Source organism: Mastigoproctus giganteus, chromosome 5 (genome assembly GCF_048544385.1).
Source record: "Mastigoproctus giganteus isolate SK-2022 chromosome 5, ASM4854438v1, whole genome shotgun sequence".
NCBI lineage: Eukaryota > Metazoa > Arthropoda > Arachnida > Uropygi > Thelyphonidae > Mastigoproctus > Mastigoproctus giganteus.
In genome coordinates this window covers 211,156,846-211,178,957 of record NC_143579.1, presented here as the reverse complement: position 1 = coordinate 211,178,957, position 22,112 = coordinate 211,156,846, and the positions used below count along the sequence as shown (strand labels likewise).

Here is a 22,112-nt window from a genome sequence, read left to right as displayed (position 1 = left end):
ATTCTAACCGGTAATGGGATTAAAAAAAAAACCCATAATTTACACTAAGAAAGTACTTAAATTTTCCATCTGAACGGGCTCTCTAAATAGTTTGAGGTTTACAACCCAAGGGGGTTCATCGAGATCATGGAAATGGTAACTATGATCTCAATGAGGATGAAAACGAACCTGGAAGAGCAGACCTAGATTTCCATTTGGACGAAACCCAACCAAGTAAGACATTTCCTATGTTTATGACATCACGTCCGGGAACCATTTCAACCGTGTGGTGATGATACACAGAAACTTTAGGAGTAAAATACAAACTGTACCGATACTAACAGAATCGAGATTTTATTACGGTTCGATACAGAAACGCGAATGTTCACTTTCGGCACAATTGTGAGGTCAATATACCGAATCACTTTTCCTCCTCTCTCTAGTATTGTACTTTCAATGAAACGAGGTAAACCGTGGCTCTACAAACTGGAACATCAAATGTTAAAAAACTATTTGAAATGCATTCTCTGGATGATAGCCAATGACGACCTACTTTCCCACTCCTACTCTTATTTATCTTCAGTGATATATTTAAACTATAATAATAAAAAGAATCTCACGAACTCTCGTCTCTTGCCAGTAAAATCTATATTTCTTCTTGGTTGAGTAACTCTTACCGTTTAATACACAATACTCCATTACATCACAATATGATGTAACTATTTTGAGTGTCACGTGTACAGGAGTTATCAAATGGTTGAAAACAGCTTAAGACTGACAGGAAAATAAACTATAAAGAAAAATGTCGTTATTAAAAATAAAAAAAAAAAAACCAACAAAAAAGAAATGTCTATAATAAAGTTCAAGAGAAGTGTTACTATGGTTACAGACAAACGAAATTATACAATTTCAAATGTTACAAAAGCAGTGAAAATGGCATCATAATCAAACGAAATGTTACAACTTTTCAAATTTAAAATCTTGGAAAAAAAAAAAAAAAAAAAATTCGAAAGAATTTAAGTTCATGACCAGGTCTCTTATTTCCGAGAGTCGTTTACATATTTCTTTAAGAAAATCTTCCAATAAAATTTAGTGATCATTTAAAAGATTGCTTAGTTTCTTTGAAGCGAAACACGTCATTCCTGATGCTAAAAAGCACCTTACTGAAATAATTGGAAAATATTCCAAGATAATTGAAAACAAACCATTGATTATATACATCAGCGCCGTCTAGCGCCAAAAGATAATTATTGTCTTAATAATAGAAGACTTGTTGAAGAGCAACACAATATTTCAGAAGACTGTAGTTAAAGCGTCCTCCTCCCCAGATACACAATTTCCTACATCCACCCAAGCGTATATTCCCTAAGCCTGGAAGGTGAATTTTAGTTTCTTTCCTTACATTAAAGATTAGGTAAGAGCACAGCACCCGAGGCGGAAGATAAATACGAAATGGCCTGCTGCGTCAACTGATTAGCTGTCAATCATCAAGCTAGGAATGAATATAAACATTGTGTCATCTTACGCTTTGTAATAGAAACTAAAGTACATCCTTGACTTTTGCTTTTTTGGCACGGAGGGGGGGGGATGGGGAAAGCATAAAATAGCTTGCTGAAATATTTACGTCATCGCCAATTGAAAACGATCCAAACATATCTTTCACATAAAACACATTCTTAATACTGTATTTGCTATAAATTAGCAGCTTCTAAAACGATAATGGGTTTGTTGTGTTTTACGTGTCTTATCCTAGACCCTGATTGACTAACGAGCAGGAGATGGTGTGACCTGTAACTGTACGCATAAAGTTCAGGTCAGTTCTCTTGTGAAGGAAATGACCTTGAATCCGTAATTCAACAGTGAAGACCTCGATTGCTTTGGGGGCTCCATTTATTTGTCAAGACAATAAAGCGGACACAAAGCTACGGGAATGGTCAATGGACGTGTCTCTCAGGTAACGAGCTTCCATGCGAAGTTCGTGGCCTTGTCCTAATGAGGCTGACACTTGGACATGCCGATAACTGTCACACGTGAGAGACGAGGCAATTTCTTGTCAGAATGATACCAACAGCACAATGTATCATTCTGGTTATAATACTGTCATTATATCAATTAAGAAATGGAATGATAGTCCACTTAGGGCGAGATTCATATTTTCAGTTGCAACAGATAAAGCGCTTACATCTGTTAGGCCTTTTTGTTTATTTAAAAAGGTTCTAAGAAAGCCAAAAATTCCCATCCCGCTCCCAACATATCATAGAACACTAGGCTGGCATGCAACCATTGGGTAAGGGACCTCTGCGCGTGGTGTCTGTGGTAGATGACCCGGACGTGGTGTTCAGTCTCTTTGTACACAGGAGATATGGGCCAGTAGTACATGACAGACAGTGGGATTGCAATGGGGTGGGAGTATAAATGGCCAAAGGCACGCGATTGCATTTTTCAGCTATTAGCGTTACCTTCAGCAGGGATAAGAAATACATGCCTGGAAGCACTTCGCATATCAGGAGCCGTCTGCAAAAGTCACTGATTTGACACGGAGAAATTCTACTCGGTCTGAGGTTACTGCGGTATCTTCCTTTAATATATCATCAGCAACATCATACATCTAACTGCGTATTCTGCTGTATAGGTATTGTAAGTTGCCCTCCCATCTAACTGAGAAATACGATCTCTCCAGAGTCCAGACACTACTGCATCGAAATAATGTTCATCCAAATAGCATTTAATGACCTGTATTTATGCAATCATTTCACCCTATTCAGTGGGCTGTAATCCTGCGGCGTACCGTGCGAAAAAAACAAAAAAAAAAAAAAAAATAATAATAATAAATAATAAAATAAAATAAATGAATAATAATAAATAACGCACGGCCAACTGTTAAGTGGATACTGGTAAACCAGCTGCCATTGCTGATGGTATCAATGAACTTTACCCAAGTTTTCTTCCATTCTTCATTGCGATTTTTGTTTTCTTACTTTTTATAAAGATGATTTTCTTCAATTACAACCTTTGTTTTTAAATTAAAATATCCAACACTTACGCGAATTTCTTATTCGTAGTCAATTTACATACCGGCCCACATGGATTCCACCAATCACGGCCTGCCTACCCCTGTCTTCCACTGCTCAATATAAATAATGTCTTAGTAATATTTATACGTTCAATTTCTCTTATCTAATATGCATTTCTCCAGCGTCTCCCAACATTATGACTGTATTTGGATGTGTTTCTGACATTGACTATTTCTCAGGGTTTATCTTTAATTCCGTTGTTACGAAATTTCAATTTTTCTTTTTTACACATACTTTTGTACTGACTGTCTTTTCCAATATTAGTAACTTTCCTTTATTATTATTATATTTGGTATCGATGTTAGTAATTGACTGAATATTTCAATCAATTACTGATATCGACACTGCAAGTATAGATACAAATCGTCCACGTCGCAATTTTAACTGAAAATAAAGAAAACAAATGTACAGGAAAATCTCAGTAATTCGAACTAATAGAAGGAAAGGGTAATCGGAATTACAGAATGATTACATATAAATATTATTAATTCATAGGCCATTAAGTCATAAAACCAATACATAATAAAAAAGAAAGCAGTCCCAATTAGCGAAGTTTCACTATAAATATATATGAAGGAGTTTGTTTATGCAAACACATAATTTCTACTACCAAGGTAGTTTTTTAATTAATGTATCCTTTTAATTATATCTCATATTGTGAATACCTTCACAACGAGTTGCCATGGTATTGCTCTACCTATAAAAAGGGTGCATTACCCATGCATAAACAAACTCCTTCATACCCTTAAGCATTTAGCCAAGAAATATCTTTTAGAATAAATACCGGGTGGTTATAAAATAAGTTTCCTTATTCAGGCGACCCTAGTGCAAAAACTGTTAGAGTAAGCGCTGTGAAAATCGATTGGTAGGTCATTTAAGGTATGGAAAAGCGATCTGTAGAAGAAAAAAAATTAGTTCAAATTTCCGCAACCAGGGGTAAAACGGTGCTGCACATATGTAAAAGTTGTCATTTATTTTAAGACACGCTGCTTAGGTAAATGACATCCTGTTAGATAAAAGCAGAAAGGCCAACGCCACCGTCAACAACTGTTATGGCTCTTTTAAGTAAAACTGTTCTACCAGAATAATAGTAACGCTAATGCAGCACTACGTGAATATCGGAAACTTAAAGGTTTGCGTAAAGGACCTTTGACGTCAGTGGGGCTTCGAAAATTAATAAAGAAATTTGAAGCGACCGACAGGGAAGTTAGGTATAATTCCAGGCAGGGGAGACCACGTACCGGAATGGAAGTAGTGGTTGAAGTGGCGATTGCAATGGTCAGAATGCGAAACACACTACCAGTCAGTAGTGCCTGCCAGAGGTGTGTCAAGAGACTTGAACCTTCCTTGGTCTACTGTACGTAAAGTGCTTCAAATACTTTTACGCTGGTTCCCGTACAAGATTCACGTAGTGCAAGAACTAAAGTCTTGTGATCAGCAACAACGAATAGACTTTGCTCTACGATTTCTGGCTCGTATGAACTTGACGATACATGGACTCGAATGATCTTGTGGTCTGATGAGGCTCATTTCACTCTTCATGGGGCTGTAAATGCATAAAAACTGCTGAATATGGGAAACTTCTCATCCATCTGTTGTGCATGAAAGACCAGTACAAAGTCCATACGTTACAGTATGGTGTGGATTTACAGCAGAGTTTATAATCGGACCATTTTTCTGTGAAGAATCTACACCTGATGGCTCCCACCCCCGTAAGGTGTTCGGTAACTAGTGCACGGTACTGCGCTCTTCTAAGAGATTCCCGCTCTGCAAGAAAGGCAATGCTTGGAAAACGTAGTGGTCATGCAAGATGGTGCCCCCCCCCCCCCCCCCACGTTGGTCGACAAGTGAAGGAACTGCTCCGTTCAACATTCGGAAATGATCGCATCATTTCTAGAGACTTTCTGCAGTTCTGGCCAGTCCGATCAGCAGATATCAGTCCCTGTGATTTCAGGCTATGGGGATACCTGAAAGACAGAATTTATCGTGGCGGTATACAGACGCTTGTCGATTTGAAAGCAAGCATTAAACAGCATGTTGCCAACATCCCCAATGAGATGCTATGCGAAACTGTCGCACGCAGTCCTCCGTTTTCAGAATGTCATCTCAAGTGAAGGAAAGCACATAGAACAATACCTGTAGATTTCTAAGTTCTGATATTAAAATCTAATCCTAAGTTAAATATTCCATCTCATGTTCACAGTGACAATTTCTCCCCTGGTGACGGAAATTTGAACTTTTTTTTCTCCTTCTAGAAATGGCTTCCCCATATCCTAAATGATATACCCACCGATTTTCACAGCGCTATCTCTAACCGTTTTGACACTAGGGTCTCCTGAATAGGGAAACTTATTTTTATAAACACCAAGTATATGTATATAAATTTGTAAAAGCCCAAAATCCAGTAAATAGTTGGATTTACCAATTCACTTCGGTAAAAGCCAAAAATATCCCTATTTCACTTTATTTCAGATTTTTTACCGCTCTGATACGGTAAATCCTGAATCAGAATGGTATTCTTTTCCATCATTTGACTGAATATTATGTATATTAGGCACTCGAAATATATGAATATTTTACCCAGTCAACTCGGTGGGATAGCCTATATATATCCTTGTTTAAAATCTAAAAATGAACGAACCAGCGAGGAAATGTCATTCCTTCCCTTTACGAAATATCCGATTATCAGTTTTCCGATTTTTAAAGAAGGGCATAAGGGAGGATATATACCCTTTTCTGATATATACGCAAAAAGGGGAAGCAATCAATTTCCTGCTTCATTCACTTTACCATTTTTAAACAAGGACATGGGGGTGGGGATATATAACTCATATTTCCGTACGGGGATCTGTTTATAGATTTAATTTATTCCGAATATAGTGAATAATGTTACCCACACAACCCTGCAGGGTTGGAGATATATTCCTTCTACTTATGCATGCCCGTGTTTAAAAACAGGAAATGTGGATGACCACTGATGTCGAACATTTTGTGATATTTTGGGTTTGTGCAAGATGAACTGGTAAATGCTAGGATTTATCGTATCAGAACGGCGGTAAACGTGTGAACTTTCGGCTTTTATCCAAGTGAACTGGTATCGGAAATCTAGTATATACTTTGGATTTATAGAATATCGGGCTCTTACAGTAAAATGTCTAATTTTATACCAAGGCTGTCGTCGAAGCAAAACAAGAGTGGAAAAATGAGTGCCGTTCTGGAAAAAGATAATTAAATGCAAACATTGCGCATTCTCTGCAACTCGTGTTTATTTTCCATATAAACAGCATCCATTTAAACACTCTTGGAGACTGGAGTTGGGCACAAATGTCCAAAACATAAGAAAATTATAATTAAAAGGAGGGCTGTAGTCCTCCTTAAATGAGTTCTGCAATATGCAAAATGTATCTAGTACTGTCAGTGCAAGAGATATCTCATACATTTTGCATGAGCTATGTATCGCAACTTGTCAAATTAGATTTTATCTCACGCAAGTTCTGATACATGTCCAGATAAAAACATAGTCCCACCTGTAATTCTCTTTTCAAAATTTCAATTTGCATCCATGTAGCTGTGATTACAGAGCAGACTATATTTACTATTATTTGAATGACTTTCAAAGTCTAATGAACCAAACACCGAATAGATGCGTTTGCAGTCTATAAATTCACACCAATCACAATACAAGAAACATGTAGGAGTACACACATTTTTATATCTTGCACAAAAGGACCATTTTGGTAGCGTATACTCGCTATAATATGGTATTCAGATATAAGTTATGAATAGTTGTTTGCAAAGCTTTAAAACAACGCTCGGGAATCATTCAAAATGTATTTCATTGCTATTTACACTAAATCATACTATTCGATCCAATCATGTGCAGTTTTTAAAATTTCAAGGAAAAATGAGTTTCCGTGTGTCGAATGTCACCAGCAGCAACAATTGTCCTTTAGCGATCGGGAACAAAAGAATGATAGACATCTACAGATATTTTCATTTCTTTCCTTTTTTTTTTTTTTTTTTCCTCCCCTTGTTTGTTTTGCATTGAAGGTTGTTAAAAAGTAAAGTAGCTTTAGCTACTTTGTTTCCTCGTAGAGAGTTTAGCAGGCACTAAAAAGAGGAAAGATGAAAACGAAATAGCGTCAACAGAAGTTGGATGTTGAAATAAATTCGAGAACAAATTGTAAATTATTTTCCTGGAAGAGAAACCGAGGTGCACAATTGTTCAGCAGGTACACCACGATTTCGTACTAATGTGCACATCATATTCTGGAAAAATACCTGCTGTGGAAGCATTGATTTCTGAAAATAGGGGGTTGGAAAAGTGGTGAGCAATTTTCAGTGTCCTTCCAATCAATCTGAGACTAAAGACAGTTGAAGGGGAAAATTTAAATTTTTTTTAGGCTAGATTTATACACTCTTATGTTTGTTTAATCTTTCAACAAACGTTTGAGGCTGTTGATTGTGGTGCCATCTAATTTCTTAGTCATCCTATTTCAGCTAAAAGAGTATTTTCATTAGATTTTCGAAAGATTTATTTCATAAAGACTATTTTATTCTAACTTTTAACATGACTGTTCTTTAGCAAAACTGGCGAACCTAAAATTAATCGCATTAATCTTAATAAAATTGGAATAAATCTAATTGGTGGCTGCTAAGAAAGTCGTCTTAATTCAATTATTAAGAGTTTAAAAGAAACGAAGAATATTTAATTTACATATATTAATCAATAGCGACTTTTTTTTTTTTATTATAAACGTTAATTGGGATATTAAGCATAGGTTACATGTGAGTTAGCGAAGCGTACTGTTTCTTAGCATTTACAATTAGTGAAAATCCGTGCAATTGAAAATCACCAACGACGGAAGACAACACATCTTAGTTACCGGGACTGAGCCAGAAGCTAACAGAAACACATACGGTCCTGCAGCTATAATAATAATAGTCAAAAAATTAATAATAATAAATTTGAGATCAATAAAAGAAGATTAAGATTTCTATTAATAAACGATAATCATTAAGTAACTGAAGAAAACTTAAATCGAGGACAGAAAAAAAGTTGACTCAGAACTTTGGTGAATCATTATATCTAATATTCGGCTATAAGAAAGGTAATATCATAACATGTACGTATATACCAGGTGGTTATAAAATAAGTTTCCCTATTCAGGAGACCCTAGTTTCAAAACGGTTAGAGATAGCGTTGTGAAAATCGGTGGGCATGTCATTTAGGATATGGGTGAAGCGTTTGTAGAAGATAAAAATAATAAAAAAAAAAAGTTCGCCACCAGAGGAGAAATTAGCACTGTAAACATGAGATGGAATACCCAACTTAGAAATCTACAGGTGTTGTTTTATGTGCTTTACAAGCCTTAAGCAAGTGTATACCACTGAATACTGGTTATTGAAATGGGCCAATAACAAGCTTCGTCTACCTCCCACTACCACAAACACCATGATGGCACAAGCACTCGACATCCCGAGGATGAAGTTCCTGATCGTGGAAAAGAGGCTGGTCTTCACAGCCAAACTCATCACAAGCCAGATATCATCTCCGAATATTTGGAACGCTTGCTCTTGGAGGATCCCACATTTTTCATTCATTTAATTTATTAATTAAACATAATATACAGTCTCAAGGTATTAACACACAATATACAGTACATCAAAGTATGTACAAGATTTAAATACATATAATTAGATGCTCTGCACATATCATTAAACACTCGTGTGTGTGTGCGCGTGTGTGTGTGTGTGTGTGTGTAAGTGAAGTGCAGTGGTTTTCAACCGGGGTGCCGCAACAACATTCCAGGGGTGCCACGTAATTTGGGTTTAAGTTAAACTTATTACTATTTTTTAATTTATGTTTATTTCATTATAAAAAGGTGTACAGTTTCTTTTTAATTTTGTGGTGATCTATAATCGATGTTTACTTAGTACCTCTATATAAATAATAAAATTATATACTGTACATATATAAATTTTTATTATGAAATTATATTTTTATAATTATATTATTGTAATAAATATCATAACATTTTTTTTAATATATATATAGACAGAGAGAGAGAGAGAGAGAGAGAATCGGATTTAACAGGCAGAAAATTGAGTAGCGGTGCCGCAAAATAAAATAAATTACTTAGGGGTGCCGTTATTAAAAAAAAAAAAAGGTTCAAAACCACTGTGTAAGTGTGTTCTTTAATCAGGCTAGCTCCCAGGCATAAGCCCAACTCTACCTTGAGAACTTGAGTATGTAGTCTTTAGAAAGCAGGCCTGGAAAAGCATGTTGAATTACCTGGGTCTGGTTTTACTATAGCGCAATTCGCGCATGAAATCCCGCACCCACTGGAGGTAGTGCAATACCACTGAGTGCCAGCAATCCCGCTCCCACAGCCAAGCCTAAGATCGGCACATGCACTTGTGGCTCACCACAACAACAGACTTGCATTCACTGAGAGGTTTCTCACCAAGCAGATGCTCGCCGCCCTGAACTATGTGAACGCCGACTTTGCCAGGTAATAAGTAACAAGCAGGAAAGACAACTTTATCAAAGCCCTTGAACCCTGACCTACTAAAAGAGGATCACGATGCTCCCATCCCCATGTTCAAATCTGTCATCACGGGAGCCCTGCTGAATCATTGCCAAGTTGTATTCTGTTTTTCTGTATTTGTGTTCAGCTCTGGTGTATTCATGCTGTATTTGTATTTCTTTTTTGCATTTGTAATCTGTAATTTTGTAGCCTTTTTGCGTTGTAATCTGTAATTTTGTATTTGTACGCTGTATTTTATTCTTCTTTCTCTAACTGCTATAGGTGAAACCCGGCGCTCGTCGCTGTGATGGGATATTGTGCAGTAACTACTTCACAATAAAGATTTATTTATTTCCTTCGCTTGAGATGACATTCTGAAAACGGAGGACTGCGTGCGACAGTTTCGCATAGCATTACATTGGGGATGTTGGCTACATGCCGTTTAATGCTTGCTTTCAAATTGACAAGCGTCTGTATGCCGCCACAGTAAACTCTGACTTTCGGGTATCCCCATAGCCTGAAATCACAGGGATTGAGATCTGCTGTCCGGGCTGGCCAGAACTGCAGAAAGTCTCTAGAAATGATGCGATCATTTCCGAATGTTGAACGGAGCAGTTCCTTCACTTGTCGACCAACATGGGAAGGGGCACCATCTTGCATGAACACTACGGTCTCCAAGCATTGCCTTTCTTGCAGAGCGGGAATCTCTTAGAAGAGCGCAGTACCACGCACTAGTTACCGTACACCTTACGGGGGAAGGGCATGAAGTGTAGACTCTTCAAAGAAAAATGGTCCGATTATAAACTCTGCTGTAAATCCACACCATACTGTAATGTATGGACTTTGTACTGGTCTTTCTTGCAAAACAGATGGATGAGAAGTTTCCCATATTCAGCAGATTTTATGCATTTACAGCCCCATGAAGAGTGAAATGTGCCACAAGATCATTCGAGTCCATGTATCGTCAAGTTCCACACGAGCCAGAAATCGTAGAGCAAAGTCTATTCATTGTTGCTGATCTCAAGATTTCAGTTCTTGCACTACGTCAATCTTGAACGGGAAACAGCGTAAAATTATTTGAAGCACTTTACGTACAGTAGCCCAAGGAAGGTTCAAGTCTCTTGACACACCTCGGGCAAGCACTACTGACTTGTAGTGTTTCGCATTCTGACCATTGCAATCGCCACTTCATCCAATACCTCCATTCCGGTACGTGGTCGTCCCCTGCCTGGAATTATACCTAACTCCCCGGTCGGTCGCTTCAAATTTCTTTATTAGTTTTCGAAGCCCCACTGACGTCAAAGGTTCTCTAAGCAAACCTTTAAGTTTCCGATATTCACATAGTGCTGCATTAGCGTTACTATTATTCTGGTAGAACAGTTTTACTAAAAGAGCACGTTCCTTTTTTGTAAGAGCCATAACGGTTATTGACGGTGGCGTTGGCCTTTCTGCTTTTATCTAACAGGATGCCATTTGTGTAAACAGCTTGTCTTGAAGTAAATGACAACTTTTACATATGTGCAGCGCAGTTTTTCCCCCGGTGGCGGAAATTTGAACAAATTTTTTACTTCTACAAATCGCTTCCCCACCACAAATTGCTTCTGATTTTAACAGCGCTAACTCTAACCGCTTTGACACTAAGGTCTCCTGAATAGGGAAACTTATTTTATAACCACCCGGTATATACTAGATGTGGTCAAATTACATGTTGTTGCTAATCGTGTAAATATAACTTCTTCAAAAAGTTAAAAGCGTACGTGTTATATCATTCAACCAAGGACGCATATGAGTTTGTAGGTAATGCTCTTCTAGCTGAATGCTTTCCAGTAGTAAATCAGAAAGATAATGAATAGATAATAATGAAGTTTTCATGTATTTAAAACTTTGTTACCCAAAATTGTTTTTTTTTTTGTTTGTTTGTTTGTTTTCCGAATCATTTATTGTCTAAATGAGACAGCAGTCTAAATTTAAAAAAAAGTATACACGTATGCGACAATATACCATAGAAGTTCTTAATTAAAATTAATATTCTTAAATTAAAAGCAGACATGAACATTCTATTCACACTTTACAACATATGAAAAAAAACCATGTGAAATGGGAGAAAAATTCTAAGGATGTTATTGGGTATTTTTTTTAGGAGCATTAGCAACTAAGGCCATATTGCTCCGGGATATGCTGTGGTCATTCCCTGACCTTTCCGCATCCTCCGTATTTGGTGGTCACGGGCTCGAACCTCGGTCTAATCAAGAAGCGTGTGCTACGCACTACTGCTCCTGCCCACGGAGGCGCCTTCTAAGGATGATTTCACCAAATAACTATGTAGAGATGTCCTACTGATGCTGACTGTATTATCTTCAGACCACAAAAATTAGAGCTTCAAAATGGAATAGATGACATTTGTCGATATACGATAGCAAATTTATCTATGCGAAAGCGCCTTTCGATTTTTATTTTAGAAAATTGAATTGTATTTACTACTAATATTCATGATTTGTGCGACTGAATATGGTGAGAATAATTATTCGCAAAAAACAGGCATTAGACTTATTTAAATAACAGAAAACTATAACCAATTTCCAGAAGTCAACAAAAGGTGCTAAACTAATTCCATCATCAGACATACAACTGAATTCAAGAGATGAAACATCTCCCAAACTTCACCCCCTCCAAAGAAATTGCTGAAAGCGGTGGAATTAGATGGATAAAGCACCTTTCCTTTTATATAGGAAAGCCATACGTCATTTTTACCTGTCCAGCCTTTGATTTGTCAGTTTGGTTATCTAAAGCTAAATAGAATAATCCATGCTCGAACTGTATGTACTACACAGTTAAGAAAATCAGATAAGATTAAGATATTAAAACAGGGTAATACAATGAAGATTTCACTGAAATAGGATAAAATTACAGAAGAATAATACACAAACTCTGTTCGATTATATACCTGCACGTATTACTAGTGAAACAAATGAAGTGATTATTGCCAGAATTTAGAATAAAGCTGCTCTCCATAAATGCAAATATACGCACGCACGCGCACATACAAGAATAATGAAGCACTCCACACACACAAAATAAATAAATAAAATAATATATATATATATATATATATATATATATATATATATATATATATATATATATATATATATATATATAATAATGATTGCAAGTGCACATTTTGGGATTCGGTACAGACAGAAAAGTTGAACATACTGGCATCGTAGGATAAAATAAAACTATTTCTAATTGAGAAACTTTAATACCCTTTTGCTGAAAAAAATTCTTATAATTAGAATATTACATTTTAAACTCTATTCGATTATATTTATTTGTTGAGGGGTGGAAAACCATGCAAATCTCGTCTGAGATCAACAAATTTGACCACAATATGTGGAAACAATACCTATAAAAGATAACAGAACCTAGGTATAGAGGAAGAGATCGTAGCTGCGAAGAGTCTCTAGATCAAAACTTCAAATTTTATCTTGCAGCAGGAGAATCTTTCTGGAGTGTCCGGAAAAAGTCAGCCAACTTTACCCGATAATGCTTTTCGCAGAGCATTTCACCAATGCTCTGGTGAAACTTTTTTTAAATAACAATAATAAAATCGCACGCACCACTCATCGCTCTCATCAGAACTTGAGGAAACAGCCTAGGTTGTGGGAATGCGAAACACTAAGTTTCAGGGACACACAGCATTCCACGATCCTGTATACGCGAAGGAGTACAACTACCTTTACAGTACATACTTTGGTTCATTATGATCCCCCCCACCTCGCCGCAAGAAGTTTTTCGTAACGGCCTTGAATTTCAGAAATGAAACGTGTTGAAATTTTAGAATCCCTTCTATCCTGGTTTCGCTGAGCTTGAAAAATTTTGTCAAGAGGTGCTGCATGGTTTCACCCACTTCAATTCTTTCATAAAGGTCTTCGTCATGTCCAGCTTGATATGTAGTAATGGCACGTGTAAATTCACTATAGCTGTAATTTTTAACCTTTTCTTTCTCCCAATGCATCCCATTAAGTTTTCAAAAGTATAATTGCGCATCCCTCATTTAAAAATTTTAATTTTGATTACGGGAGTAATGATTTCTAGTTGAGCATCCTTAAGACGCCACCGGTTAGGTGAGAGCCGCTGCACTGGAGGATGAAAATTGAACCTTTCCCAAAAGCCAGAATTTCATCTCCTAACACCGGAAGCCAGAATTTTATTTATGTCGCAAGACTGTCTGATTCAACTGTCCTAAATCGCACAAGAGCTGAAGGAATTTTATAAATCCGAATTTCGAACCCTTCAATAGTTCAGTGATATTCAGATATGCCAGCCTGTACTGCATATACTTGATCTGTATCAAAAGAACCTTCGTATTTCTCTTTCATGAATACTCCATGCCCAACTGGCATGGAGAAATATTTTATTACGTGATTTAAACTGTTCCGTTGAAGGGAATCATAAGGCATTCTATGGGTTTGTACTCAATACATACGTTCTCATTGAAGTGGCATGTAACATCACTACAGTGATACACAACACCACGCATTTTGAAATAGGGCAACATTGTTTGCTGACTACCTCATAAAAGTGATATTTTAATGTTCTCTGTGAACAAATACCACTCCTGCCATCCTGAGCCTAGGAGCTTTAGAGTGAAAAGTTCAAATGTCATACAAGATAGTTTAGATCAGCCTGAATTATAAAAATTGGGCTAAGTGAGCAAAACTTCATTCGACGTACATTCACCCAGATGGCCGCGATGTATAGTCGTCCATGTTTAAACACCAAGTTTAAGAAAGTTTTGGGACTTGAGTCATCTAAATGAACAGCGGTGGTGTGTTTACATACCACTGAGGCCCCAGTATTTGGGTGCCCGAAAAGTTGAAATATACATAAAAATGCAAAAAATTTTGTAGCAGTAGGAGTCCCAAAAATCCCACAGCATCTTAAAACCCGAACTGATATGAATGCGGTTGATGGGTAGGCCGTATAAATAAAAAATTGAGTACGTGATGTGCACTTTGTTCTTAGTCGACAAGTTAATATATTCGTCATACAAAAGAATAAATCTCAGAAGATTCGCGGTGTGAATACTAAAACGTAAAGCCTATGCTTTGTCCAGCTCACAAGCCCTCTCCCAGATCTGTGAGAGTATAGCGTATTCATCAATCGTTTAGACAGGTTTAATCTCGTAAGAGACGAGAGAATTCTAAAGTTCACTTCAATCAGTGCTGTAGTTAAAGTTTGATCAAAGTTTTGGGGACTGACTTTTTTTTACCTGAAAATAGCAGCGTCGTAGCGAATTGCGCCACTTGTTGCAACGACTCATTTACTATGTTTAAATGAGTTGCGGTGACTCATTTAAGCATAGTAACGCAAGAGCCACCGTAGCCGAGTGGCCAATACTCTTCGATCACACTTCGCATGCTTGGCTCCAAAGAAATCATAAAAGAACATATAAATTGATACGACACAAAGCAATCAATCACACAATATGAGATGCTATTCAAAAGTTTCTAGACTGCAAAACAAGGTTTATGATGCAAGGAAGCAAGCTTACAAAGCATCAAAAAAAAAAAAAAAAAAAACACACACACACACACACACACACCTCACCTATCCATACCCTCCAAGAATTTGTCTACTTCTTCCTTGAATTTATTCAAACCACCCACTTCCACAACAGCAGATGGAAGGGCAAATTTCCGCACATATATCAGGCAATCATCCTTCCTCAAGTTGAATTTATGCCCCCTCATGCCATCAACATTTAGCTTACTCAATCCATTCAAGGCCATAAACACTTCAATCAGATCTCCTCATAGGTACCTAATCTTCACAGGATGCAATCTGCAGAACTGAAGCCATTTTTGGTATAAAAAAAAAAAACACCTTTTGTTTCCCTCACCAATCTGACTGCCCTTCACTGCACCCGTTCCAGCAGATCTACTTCCTTCCTAAAGTCAGGCCTTTAGACCTATATACAGTACTCAAAATGCAGTCAAACCATGGCTTTGTACAAAGGATAATCACCTCCTTATCCCTGCTAGCAAAGTTTCTGTACATCATTGACAAAATGAGCTGTCCTGGCAGCCTGCCTTCGCTGCTCAGAGGACTTCATATCCGACTACACAAGTAACCCCAGGTCTTTTTCATTTTCCACTACCCTGAGGGTGGCACCAGACAGTTGGTATGTTAATCTGGGATTACTGCTACCCATACGCAGTACCTTGAATTTGTCAATGGTCAACTGCAACTGCTATTTCTCAGCCCATCGATGTAATTTTCACAGATCTTGTTGAAGTAGCTCACCTGAAATAAATACTAAAAAAACAATGGGCCCAGCACTTATTATTCATGTCACCTTTTATCCCCTTTATGAATTGGGGATACATTCGCACATCTCTAGTCCACAGGAAACTTTCCTGAATCCAAGGATGTTCTCGTAATTATGGCTAAGGATTTGCTTGCCTCCTTTGCTGCCTCCCTTAATATGATCGGATAGATTCCATCCACCCCTGGCTACTTTGTTTTTGCTTCAACAATTCTCTTCCGCTTTACTTTTAGTATTAATATTATTCAGCTCCCCCTTTAGTATTTGATAAACTCCTGATATCCCCCTCCCTAAAGAATTTCTCATGTGTGACTGTAGAAGCAAAATACCTATTTAGTTTGTCAGCAACCTGAGCAGGGTAATCAACAGTTAATCCATTGATATCAAGTGGCCCAATGTAATTCGACCCCTTCCTTTGCTGTTAATATAAGTATACGAGTAGTCAGCAGACTTTGCAGATGTTCTTTGCCAGAGAGTTTTCATAATGTGCCTTAGCTTGCCTAACCTCCTTTACGACTTGATTACAGACTAATTTATATCTACCATAGGTCTTCTGTATCACCTGATAATTTATATACATCCCACACATTTTTCTTCTCTGCCATAAGTCTCATCGGTTCATCTGACATCCATTTAGTAGGCCTAAGTCTTGAACAGTATTTCTTTGTTGGTATAAAAAGCCTAATAGCGTCTATGATTACTTGCATTAATGCTTCCCCATTTAGAATTTGCTGTTGGTAACATCGTCAGTTGTTCCGCTGCGCAGAATTTAAAAACTGTCTGAGACCACTGTTGTCATCCTTGCCAAAGCAAACGCCCTTCCCCTTTACCCTTGACAATAGTTAGTCTTTAATTAAATTTCACATTAGTACACTGTCACCACTACCACCACCCAGTGGGTCTTTTACCACAGATTCTCAATATGCATTAAAAAATCCCCCATTATAAGACAAAAATGAATACACCACCAGCGATTCTACCACTGCTGGAAACACTCATTATCGATTTGAAGTTTCTCTTTGAATTTTATTGGATCTCCAAAATGTCATTAACTACCCCTCTCTTAGTTTAAATTTTAGCTTCGGGAAAAAAAAAAAAAATAGAATCATAGGGAGTTAGACTTAAGAGTAAGGAGAATGGAGGACCAAGACAATGCATCCTCAATTTATTTGACCTGATGCAGCAATCCACACCCAGAGCGCCATTTTCCTGGACATTTGAGACTGCATTATCCCACAGACGCTGTCAGACTGACAGCTACCCGTAAACCCTTTACAAAAAGGAGTATTAACATTCTGGACCCTGCTGAATCCAATATTCTGGAAAAAGAAATCGTACAGGACTCAACACAATTTGATGTAGCTGAGTGATCAATTTGGAAAAATATTTGAACAGATTGTGATTCGATTTCACGTTACCGCTAAATGACAATATTCTGTCAAATAACTAGTTGTAAACTTCTGACCTATGTGCTCGTGCAAGAGTATAAATAGAAGTCGTTTTATTTTTACTTGCAAGAGCACAAATTATCACAGGAGCCAGCTCGAAGAACGAGATTGCCAATGAACTTCTTATAAAACCATAGGCTATCCCCACTAGCAGCAGAGCTCCATATCATACCATCATCTGTGTTGCGCATCAAATGGGGGGTGAGCGAATCTGAAAATTTCAGCAGCTCCTGGTATTTCAGATCCAGTACGAGTATGAACATAACTGTTCAATGTAAACGTGTCAAAAGTACTCTGAAGAGGGAGGGGAGAGGTTGAAAGTTCATATTTCGTAAATGGATCAAGTTTATGATAATCTATTAAAGAAAAGAGAACTGTCAGACACGGATATAACCGGGAGAAAAAAAGGAATGAAATTTAAAAAAGGAATGAAATTTAAAAAATACCCACACAGTAATGATAAACACCAATATAAACACAGAACTTCAAAACACTTATGTCTATCAAACAAAAATTGGAATTTCTCAATGCGCTTATATGACAGGAATCATACCTGAGAAAAATAAGGGGGAAAAAAAAAAAAAAACGCAGTTGAAACTTTTTTTAAGAATAAAACCGTTCTAATGGTGGGGCCTATTACACATGTACTATGTCCGTGGTATCACTAAGATTTGGCACATCCTGAAATGTAAAATAATTGAATTAAAGTTAACTATTTACCATTACTAAACCTTTATCACTGTAGTTCCTATTTCCGTTTTTTTTTTTTTTTTTAATTATACGCAAGTACCCGGGTATATAATGAAGCAAAAGTACTGTATTTACTAAATAATGAAGGAACAAAAAACAGCAATGTACACATTTTTGTATCTGCACAGTCCAAGAAGTCAGTGTCCCTACTTCCACCTACGACTAATGATATGAATTAGCAGTTTTCATTTATAGCACTGTTGATCGCAGCAGCGGTGGGGCTCCACTTTGGAAATATAATATGCAGAGTTATAAAAAAATTCTAAAATAGAGTGCATTTTATACTTGAAAAATACGGTAAGGTATTTCGAAACCTTTTTCTATATGGATTTTATCTAAAAAATATTCAAGTAAACTTACTTGAGCTCGTCCTCCCTGGCTTTCATTTCTTTTAGCTCTTCCTGGATTCGGGATTCTGCAGTGATTGATCTCCTGGCTGGTCGCCCATCACCTTTTCTTACTTGGGGTGGTTTAATTTCATAATAATCCGAAATTCCAACGCCTAGTTCGCAGCAAGTACCATTCGAAAAAGCAATTTCTTTTCCCTTACTGGCAATAAACCTTTGCATGTTGACATTCTTACCAGGGGGAGGATTACTAAACCGACGACCCACTGATAACACTGGACGAGATGTAGAAGAGCTGCTGGAAGTACCAGAGGATGGAGAGTTTGCAATCCCATTGATTTTGGCTGTAGGAGTAACGTGACCATTGGTAATGGACGGAGATTTTTTCTCAGTTATTGCTGTATGTGCTGGAGGAATGTCCAGAATAAGAACAGGTTTGGCAGGAATTTTCTTAGTTTTTGCTTCGTATTCGACAGAGGATGAATCCGACAGGCGGGTCACCTTAGCGTCCGTACGCTCGTGGGATATTGTCTGTATTTGGCCGGCTTCTCTAAGTGCCATTTCACGCTGTGTCTGTTCTTCGATCTCCTGTTGAATTCTAGAGGTCGCTAGGAGGCGCTGGGTGTCACTTCCATGTTTTGGTGGGGCAATAACAGATTTTGATGGAATAACGCTGGATTTATTTTTATCGTCTACGCTTTCTTTAGGGACAGTCTCGCCATTATTCTGTTGCTCAAGTTTTTGAATTTTTTCAGATTCATTTGATACTTCTGGGGAAAGATCTGCAGTTTTATTCGCGCATAATAAGGCCTTTTCTTTCTTCAGAGCTTCCTCCCTTTCTCTAACCATTCGTATCTCACGCTCAATTGGAGATTCATTCAATCCCTTAAATACTGATTTTTCTTCCTCTGCGCCATCATCAGCCAGGGGTCGCACTTTGATATGTTCTCTTCGCCTATGGGCAAAAACATAGCCGATGTTGTAAGTCTGACCCATGTGCAATGAATCTAGACTAACGGCACGTGCTATATCCTTATGGTCCCTAAAAGGGGTAGAAGCACCTTCCAGCGGAGATTCACTACCGATTGGTGTCTCAATGTCTTGATAATCTTCCGACTTGACGGAATCGTCTGACTGTCCATGTCCATTTTGTTCGATGCACGAACCATTAGCTATCATGCGTTCCCTCATTCTACGAAGCTCATCTTCCCTTTCCCGCATCTCTCTAATCTCCATGGCAATTTTTGTCTCCGCAGTGTGACTGGAATATTGACGTTCTGTTTTTACCTCTTTGGCGTTATTGTTACTAGAAAGAGAATTTTCCATTAGTGTCAAGGTGCTTTTGTAGATTCCTCCTTCGACTACCTGACTTTTGGAATGGACAACTTCTTGTGTGGTTACTTCCTCTTCTTTTTCCTTCGTGTATAAAGAGTGACGTTGACGGGTTATGGCTGCTTCCCTTTCTTTCTGAATACGAATTTCTCTTTCAATAATGCTGTCTGAGGTTCCAGTAAACGCGCTTCTACTCATGGCACTTTTCTCCGTCTTTTGGCTCACTTCACTTTCAGCAATTTCAATCACCTCTTTGATATTATCAGTCTGCAGTTCTTCCAGTTCTTTGACTACTTCAACTGTTTTTGTGCCGTTCACTACTTTCGACTCAACACTCACTGAAATCGCTTCTATTTCATCAGACTTCTTCACTTCGTTGTTGGTTTCGTCTTCTTCCGGGCACATAGGTCCGTCTTCGTGGTCGTGCAACGAAGATGAATCTTGAGTTTTGGCCTTAGCGCACAGTTCAGCTATGTTGATTAACAAAGAACTCTGCTCACTATTGTGAACTCCGTTTTCTTTAGGAGGTATTTCGGCACTTACAGAGTCTTTTTTGTCTAATGAGTCGGCAGGATTGTTATTGGCATCTTCGGCTAGTTTTGGAGCCTCGGAATCAAAGGTTATCAGATCTAGCTCTGACGTCATCCTGTAATGACCACAACTCTTGTTGAACTTCTCTTCTACTTTCAAGGCACTGGCACGTTGCCCTAAATAAATAAAAAAAATGAATGTTGATTTATTTACTGCTTTCATCATCTGCAAATTTTAATATTTATAAAACATAAAAATAAAAGCATTTTTATGAAGTTTCACTGCCTTACATTGTTCTATATGAAAAAAAAAAAAAAAAATAAAAATAATAAAAAATACTGTATGCGAAACGTTAATACAAAATTTCCAAATTAGGTCGATGGCCTTATGCACAGTTGAAGTTGAATACCAATACCTTTCTCCTTGCAGACAGATTGACAGGAAGTAAAGAACTGATAAGCCTATAAGTGGAAAGATATTGACATTCGCATTCTTACATAGCAACGTTGAAAGAAATCGCTTGAAGAAAGACTAGTTTTTTCTATATCCTTCAGGGGAAGAAGATCGTTGATCCCAAAGGGATTTCCGTAGGGGTCACCTATATTATTAATTACTGTCACACTAAGAGCTTCTATTAGTTGGTTAAAGAGACCATAGCCCAGGAGAGAGCATGGACATTGCAAAAACTGTCCAAAATTACTGATGTATTTAAATGCAGCGTTCATTGTTATCACTAACTATGTACACCTGGGACGAATGCAGTGATGCAAAGATCATCGCTCAGTATGGACTATTGTCATCGGGTAAGGGTCCATTCAAATCGATACTGCTACCAGTTATAGATAAGAATAGTGCAGATTACATTGAAGAGGAATGCAGCTGACACTCGACGGATACGAGCTGACGCTCGTACCACCTGACACACAGAGGCTTCATTCAAAATGCACAACTATCATGGGTTAACGTGGTATCGGCTTCTCTCCCCTCCACTTCTTTTATTCGGGTGGATAAACTATAATGAGAAAAATGAAAACACAATTAACTGTTCTAAAAAATTACTAATTAAAAAAGCGTGATGCGATCTTCGGATCTCAACCCTTGCTGGCTAACATACAGCCTTCCGGCCATATGTTTCTAAAGGCTAAAATTCTCGGTGAAACTCACCTGTCTAACCTGTTCTTCTACAGTGACGTATTGTTGGCTTCACGTGTAAAGAGAATGCCCACATCGCGGTTCTAAGCACGGGTAATGACCCCAACCAGCGTTTCGCATGCTGGTCTGTAAGTAGCCATTCTTGTAGTCATCCCCTAAAAACCAGCGTTAAGTGAAGGGTAGACTGCAATCAGTAAGAATAAAAATAAAATTGAAAAAGACGGCACGTGCAAAAACGTTTATGATTCACACGTAGAGCTAGTGATACTTCATTCCAGGTACTCACCATTCAGTTTGGTTGAAAACTTTTATGATAAAAATCATTCAAATAAACAATATAGTATATTAGGCTACAAATAAAATCATTATATACTAAATTGCAAAGTAACGTGTTTTTTCATGTTGAACAGGCCCATCGCGTAATCTAAACAATTAAAAATGTTTAAATTTTGTACCGAAAAGCCACCATAGGGTTATGTATATGTTTACTGCCAAAGCAATTAGGGATACGAGACATCAATACATTGCACCTGTAACTGCATGTATTCTTCAGTCTGTTTGCTGGACAAAAAACCAGTGTTTCCTGGAGGAAAAAAAAAAGACCATGCAACCCTCTCTGATACTGACTAATTCAGCCA

The 22,112-nt window shown here is 37.7% G+C and overlaps 1 protein-coding gene across 2 annotated transcripts in view; it reads right to left on the bottom strand.

The window, feature by feature from the left end:
* Positions 1-22,112, bottom strand: part of mdu (mitotic spindle positioning protein meduse) — a 182,143-nt gene that overhangs the window by 11,403 nt on the left and 148,628 nt on the right. For both annotated transcript variants that reach the window (XM_090374355.1, XM_090374356.1), the window contains one exon: positions 18,473-20,498. In XM_090374355.1, coding sequence (XP_090230481.1) covers positions 18,473-20,498 — 2,026 coding nt within the window. The remainder of the gene's footprint in view (positions 1-18,472; positions 20,499-22,112) is intronic.